Source organism: Coregonus clupeaformis, chromosome 13, assembly GCF_020615455.1.
Source record: "Coregonus clupeaformis isolate EN_2021a chromosome 13, ASM2061545v1, whole genome shotgun sequence".
Taxonomy (NCBI): domain Eukaryota; kingdom Metazoa; phylum Chordata; class Actinopteri; order Salmoniformes; family Salmonidae; genus Coregonus; species Coregonus clupeaformis.
The window spans coordinates 12,123,095-12,129,615 of record NC_059204.1 but is presented as its reverse complement, the minus strand read 5'-3'; the positions used below and the strand labels follow the sequence as shown (position 1 = coordinate 12,129,615).

At 41.9% G+C, this 6,521-nt stretch overlaps 1 protein-coding gene across 2 annotated transcripts; it reads left to right on the top strand.

Moving 5' to 3' along the window:
- Window positions 1–408: 408 nt before the first annotated feature.
- Window positions 409–5,039, top strand: mat2b (methionine adenosyltransferase II, beta). 2 transcript variants are annotated; one of them, XM_041895201.2, is made up of 7 exons: window positions 409–549; window positions 2,172–2,366; window positions 2,588–2,702; window positions 3,291–3,437; window positions 3,606–3,799; window positions 3,894–4,007; window positions 4,225–5,039. In XM_041895201.2, the coding sequence occupies exons 1-7, from the start codon at window positions 520–522 to the stop codon at window positions 4,399–4,401; spliced, it is 972 nt and encodes a 323-aa protein (XP_041751135.1). In that variant the 5' UTR covers window positions 409–519; the 3' UTR covers window positions 4,402–5,039. The 2 variants fall into 2 exon arrangements, with proteins under 2 accessions (XP_041751135.1, XP_041751134.1); XM_041895200.2 differs by lacking the exon at window positions 409–549 and adding an exon at window positions 1,142–1,306.
- Window positions 5,040–6,521: the final 1,482 nt, after the last annotated feature.

Here is a 6,521-nt window from a genome sequence, read left to right as displayed (position 1 = left end):
CATAGTAAACCACAAAGCCCACGTAGCCCAGCCCATATCACATCTGAATATGGCAACTTGCTAAAGTAACTGAGTCTTAATTTTCTTAAACCTTGAGTATCATACATTACCTTATATCATGGGGCGAGAACTGAAGGTGTTTATTATAAGGTAGGAAGGTAGCTAATGACAAAAGTGGAATTCAATTATTTATAGTAGCTAGGCTTCATTAGAAGTGGCTGGGGGAATATCTACATATCAGGCACCATTAGCTAAAAACACATGTACATATTTAAATAGTTTATGTAACGTGTATGATAATGCTGCATTAGTACTGCTGGCTATCATGACATCATTCTTGATAGTGAAATGATTTGTGAGATAGAACTGCCATCTAGTGGTAGCTATGGGTAACTAGGCGGAAACAATACAAAACTTCCCCTTTAAGAATTTATGTTGCCGGAAAAATTATCTGTCCTTTTGTTTCGAAATTAGTGGTGGTGCTTGATCCGAGTTGTATGGTTGTATTTGTGGGAAACGATGCCGGGATATGAATACGGAGATTATGAGGTAAAGGTACAGGGTTTACGTGAAGATCGATCATTTAGTGAGAGCGGACGATTTAGCTAGCTAAGATTAGCCTTTGCCACTGCTATAAAGGTAGCTAGCTAGCTAACGTTAGCTAGCTAAACAATTTTAGCCACAGGAGCTAGGATAGTGTTGATACAAATGTGTGAATGCATCTGCTAGCTTGCTATCCCAGCTAGTTGGGGGTTGTATCAGTATCCATTGGTCCAATTGCTGAATTTAGCATACATGTTTAGTGTTTGCAAGGTGATATACTAACACTGCACAATTTAAACACTTGCCCCCTAACTCACCACACCCTCCCCTGATACATGTGTAAAAATATTGTACTATAAATTGTGCCTTCCTGTATTATAGTTATGCTAAAATGTTTGTTATTTTCTACTGAGCCATTTACTTATCTTCGTATTCTTAGCTTTTATTAGTTCTTATTGTTGTTGCATTGTCGAGAAGGAACCTGCAAGTAAGCATTTCGTTGGACAGTGTATGCTCTACACACGGACTAATACATTTGAAACTTCAACCAGTTATCAAGATAACCTCTGCTGTTGTATCGCTACATCCGCGCAGCCTCTCGCGAGACAGGAAACAGCTGATCTGGGAAGTTACGCACCAGAAATGATATATACATTGGCGTTTATAGAATGAGCATAGTAGATATTACATTGATATTTCTGTAGAAATGAACGAAAGGGAATTTAAGATACATTTCACCCCAGGGCACGTGGAGGTGGTGCAGGTAAAAGTTGGAGGGGGCGCAGAATGGGGGCATTTTTACTGTTGAGAGAGAGAGAGAACAGCTACAGACTCGAATAGCTAGCGAATAATGTTACATCACTGTATTACAATGAATTAATCTAGCTAATCCTGTTGTATAGCTAGCTAGCCAGTAGAGTTCAAATAAATGATTAAGAAATGATCGAGGCGAAGACTTGTAATGTCTCGAATCGTGTCTAATCGGTTTAGACTCACGGGGCACCCATTTTGTGACAGGTACTGGGGTGTATTCATTACGCCGTGTCTGTTGCAAAACGTTTCGCAACAGAAACCTTATACTCCAAACGCTGTTGGGTTCTTAAACGGAAGTTTTGGTTCATTTTAATTGTATCGTTTTCACGCGTTGCCCTTTCCAATCTGAATAGTCTCTGAAGTGTTTAGTACAAGCTGCACATCTATACATTATCGATTAATTCCTGCTCTAAAATGGCGTGAAGTCCGCGGGGTTCCTTCCAACTTCTTCCAGCCGCTTTTTAAAAAAGAGAGACGACTGAACTACAGCTTCCTTTTAAGAACAAAACGGAACTCAACAGCGTTTGGTGTAAACGGTTTCTGTTGCAGACTAAATGTTTTGCAACAGAATCAGCATAATGAATGCACACCTGTTGCTACTATTATCAGTACACAGTTCAAAATGTAAAGGAAATATATATACATTTTTAAACATTAGGCTGTAAATGATTATAAAGAATTTCAAAATGATTAGCTTAGTGTAACTACCAAGTTCATATTTAGAGCGGATGACAACATCAGTTTTTATATTGCCAGGAGTCATAAAGTTATACATTGATTTGTTAAGTTGTATTTTTCCTGCGTCTCTTCTTTAGGAGAATGTGGACATCCCCTACAGGCGTGTGCTAGTGACAGGGGCCACAGGGCTGCTTGGGCGTGCGGTTTATAAAGATTTCCAGAATAATGCCTGGCACGCCTTGGGCTGTGGGTACAGACGGGCTCAGCCCCGCTTCCTACGATGCAACCTAACGGACGAGGATGCTGTGCGAGCGGTCATTCAAGACTTCCAGGTGAGGGTCGAAGTCCGCAGTGTAACCGGTGTCTTTTGTCATTCTGTGTGGGCTGCAGAATTTTGGAGGTACTGTATTCCTTGTGGGAATCATTGTCGTCAGTAGCTTAGAGGAAGGGCTAAACAGCCAAAAATGGGATAAATGGCTTAGATAACATTGTACATACATAGTCCTTACTTTATTACCTTGTGTTGAATATATTCTGTTTCATCCTACCCCAGCCCCATGTGATTGTGCACTGTGCAGCGGAGAGGAGGCCAGATGTGGTGGAGCATCACACAGAGGCAGCCCTGAACCTGAATGTCCATGCATCTGGGACTTTAGCTAAAGAGGCAGGTGGGTCTGCTTTTTTATCGGAATCATACACACTCAGAATTTTCCTAGATACATGATGCACATAGCAACAAATTCAGATGTTGAATGTATACAGTTTGTCCTATATACTGAACAAAAATATAAACGCAACATGCAACAATTTCAAAGATTTTACTGAGTTACAGTTCATAGAAGGAAATCAGTCAATTGAAATAAATAAATTAGGCCCTAATCTATGGATTTCACATGACTGGGCAGGGGCACAGCCATGGGTGGGCCTGGGAGGGCATAGGGCCACCCACTGGGGAGCCAGGCCCAGCCAATCAGAATTCATTTTCCCCCACAAAAGGGCTTTATCACAGACAGAAATACTCTTCAGCAGCACCCCCCCCCAGACAATCCCGCAGGTGAAGAAGCATTCACAACAAATTCACAAAATGTTCAAAAATGTACATTTTTAAAATTAGCTCATTTTTACTGTACTGGTGTGCCATCAAGACGTTGTTGGAAGTATAATATTACTATTAACATGTTTCTAAAAAGCATGTAGGCCTATGGTTTCTACAGTTTACTGAACATATTTTCCTGTTTGCATTGTGATATCTGAAGCTGGGATCTTCCTCATCTACATCAGCACTGACTACGTTTTTGATGGTCGGAACCCTCCCTACGGAGAGAATGATGCTCCTAATCCATTAAATGTGTATGGCAAATCCAAACTAGAGGGGGAGAGGGAGGTCCTGAGACACAACCCTGGTGAGTCAACACTACTCATTCCTTTACAATAGCCCTAGGTGTCATTATGGTTGTCATTGTGTTTTGTTTTTCGTACACTATAGTCCTGCTTGACTTCTCGCGCATCCTTGGCCCCCCTGATCCCCAAATGTTAATCTGTCATTCCAATTCGTCCCCTGTGGCATGCAGGTGCGGCTGTGCTGCGAGTGCCCATACTGTACGGAGAGGTGGAGCGGGTGGATGAGAGTGCTGTGACGGTGCTGTGGGACAAGGTTCAGGAGGGGGCAGAGAGCTGCAGTGTGGAGCACTGTCAGCAGCGCTTCCCCACCTACGTCAACGATGTGGCTCGAGTCTGCAGACAGATGGCTGAGCGGAGGCTCCAGGTGAGCTCAAACTGACTGGTTGATAGAACAGCCCTAAGGCAATGTCTATGGTCTGGTCCCTTTATTATTGAAATTGTGTTTGTGTGCTTTCCAGGACCCATCAATACGAGGGATCTTCCATTACTCTGGAAAGGAACAGATGACCAAATACGAGATGGCCTGCGCGATTGCAGATGCTTTCAACCTGCCCAGCAGTCATTTGATACCGGTATGATAGCAAGTGTGCATTTCCTTTTTCTGTCTTGTTACTCTTGAATAAACTCGTGTTTATTGATCTGTCTCATCTCATGCTGTTTCTCCCACACAAATGCACTTAAAGATAATTCTCCATCTGAACATTATTTCCTGATGCAGTCCTCACCAGCTGTTTATCTCCCCCCCCCCTCCCCCCACCACCCCCTCTGTCCCTCTCTCTTCTTCCCCAGATGACGGAGCAGCCTGCGGGTGCTGGGGCTCAGAGACCTCAGAACGCCCAGCTGGAATGTTCCCGTCTCGAGCTGCTGGGCCTCAGCGTGGAGCCCATCCCCTTTAAGACGGCAGTGAGGGATAGCCTCTGGCCCTTCCTGTACGACAAGCGCTGGAGGCAGACCGTCTTCCATTGATTGCTGTCAGGAGGCCAAACACACTGGATCAAGAGTGACACTTTACCTACTTCAAGCTTTATTATGACTTCTGCCTGCTCCTTAATTGAGAATGTATTTAATTGTGTATTAGGAAGCAACTGATTCAGAGAATTCATTGATTCTTTCCTACTGGAGTGCAGATTGCTTGTGTACCTAACGCATGTAGTGGTTTGACCATTTTGAGAATTTTGTTTAAATGCGTCGCTAAAGGATTTTAATTCAACATTCCCTTATCTGCTGAATCAATTCATTTAGGTAATTTATGTGAAGCCACTGTAGAAAACTGAAATGTCTAATTTGCCATACCAATGAATGGCATTGTTAAATATATAGAGTCTAAAGATGTTACTAAATACGTGTATAATTATTTAAAGCTAGAATTTACTTTTTTATTTTTGTCAATGGGTTACTGAAAAGTACACCAACATTTTTTTTTTTTTACTGAAATGAAAAACGTGCTTGTTGCTTCACACAAACCCAGGCTGGGTTTTATTCAATTGGTGGATACATTTTTTTCTTAGTCTGCATCATGCACTGTGCTTGAATTACAAATACAATCTACAATCCTACTGAAAGACAAAGCAAAAAATAAAGACATGGGTATCTTGTGAAGTTTATTCCTGCTCCAGTTTGTAATTCTACAACCCCAAAACTGTGTGCAAGATGCTCCCACTGATCCTAAACCTCTTGTGAAGTGAAATGTGAAGTTGCCTATTTGAAGACTAAATCAGTACCTTTATCAGAGAATAGCAAGTGAAGGTTGTTTGAGAAATTGAGGAAATTCCTGTGAATTTGAGTTGCACAAATATATTCTGTGATCGTCACAATTCTGCTCTCAGTAAAGCAGTGACTACCTTTTCCAAAATGGTTTTATGATCTTAGATTCATTCTGGGGATTTTGAGGAAGTGAAATAGGCTTCTACAGTGTCTCGTGGGGGACAAACATCATTAACCAAGCGCATAATCGGTCAGGAAACAGACCTCCAAGACGGAAACCTATTTTCTATGAGCAACTGCTTATTCAGTGACTCTTTAAACAAGGGGAGTCAGATGATAGGCCAATGCCGCTTTCAAAACAACTGGGAACTTGAAAATCTCCGACTTCAGTGCGTTCAAGAAAATGGAAAATCGGGGGGGGGAAATGAGCTCCAACTGGGAAAAATAGTTTTGAACGGTGTTTCAACAATGAATTCCAAGTCCGAAACTGCCATCTTTCTAGAGCTGATGCCATGTTCAAAACAACTGTGAACTGGGAAATCTCTGACTTCAGTGAGTTGCAGAGTTCAACTGGGAACTCTGCAAAAAAAAAACAAGCTCAGACTGGGGAAATATAGTTTTGAACGGTCATCCAACTCCGAATTCCAAGTCGGAAACTTTCTAGAGCTCCGAGTTCCAAGTTGTCTTGAATGCACCATCAGAATTTCTGACTTGAAGATCATCCTTTTTTTATCATGGGCAGTGCCATTGCGGGCTTCCACCATTTTAATGTAGTCAACTGGGTGGGACTTCCAACTTTATTGGCTGATCCCTCCTGATGACCCTGTTGGAGTCATGTCCAAATGGACTACTTCAAAATGGAGAGAGCCTCAATGGCGCTGCCCACGCTGTCCCAGATACTATACTTGCACAGATATAAAGACAAGTCCTCTATCTATCCATCTCTATGAAAGCACCACAATTCGGCCGACCGTCTCAGCTGTCTCGACGACATCAACGCCCCCGTCATCAAGTTTTCCGTTGCAGCCTGTGGAAATGGAGGAGCGCGCCTGCAAGCAACACTCAATGGATTTTTATACAAAGTAAATCAAGAAAAAGGCTTTGTTGACGCAAATCCGAATTAAAAAGACAGAAAAAAATCGCTTTAAAGATAACAGTCCATTCAACCCGAGGTAATACTGCAATTATTCACCCAGAAACATTATAGATCTCTTTAACTGCGCAAAGGGAAGATTTGAACTTATCTGCTTGATTTATTTATTCTTCAGTGTTGAATTTCTACAATCTGTCCAAATTAAGTAAACTATGGAAAGTTCAAATATAACTTTGGTGCTGCAGCTGCTTAAAACTATAGTTTTACTTTTCTGAAACGTCAATAGCTG

Coding starts and splice junctions, on each gene's coding strand:
- mat2b (XM_041895200.2), top strand. CDS start 1,250: ATGAACGAAAGGGAATTTAAGATACATTTCACCCCAGGGCACGTGGAG. Junction 3,438..3,605: donor GGTCCTGAGACACAACCCTG/GTGAGTCAACAC, acceptor TGTGGCATGCAG/GTGCGGCTGTGCTGCGAGTG. Junction 3,800..3,893: donor TGGCTGAGCGGAGGCTCCAG/GTGAGCTCAAAC, acceptor TGTGCTTTCCAG/GACCCATCAATACGAGGGAT.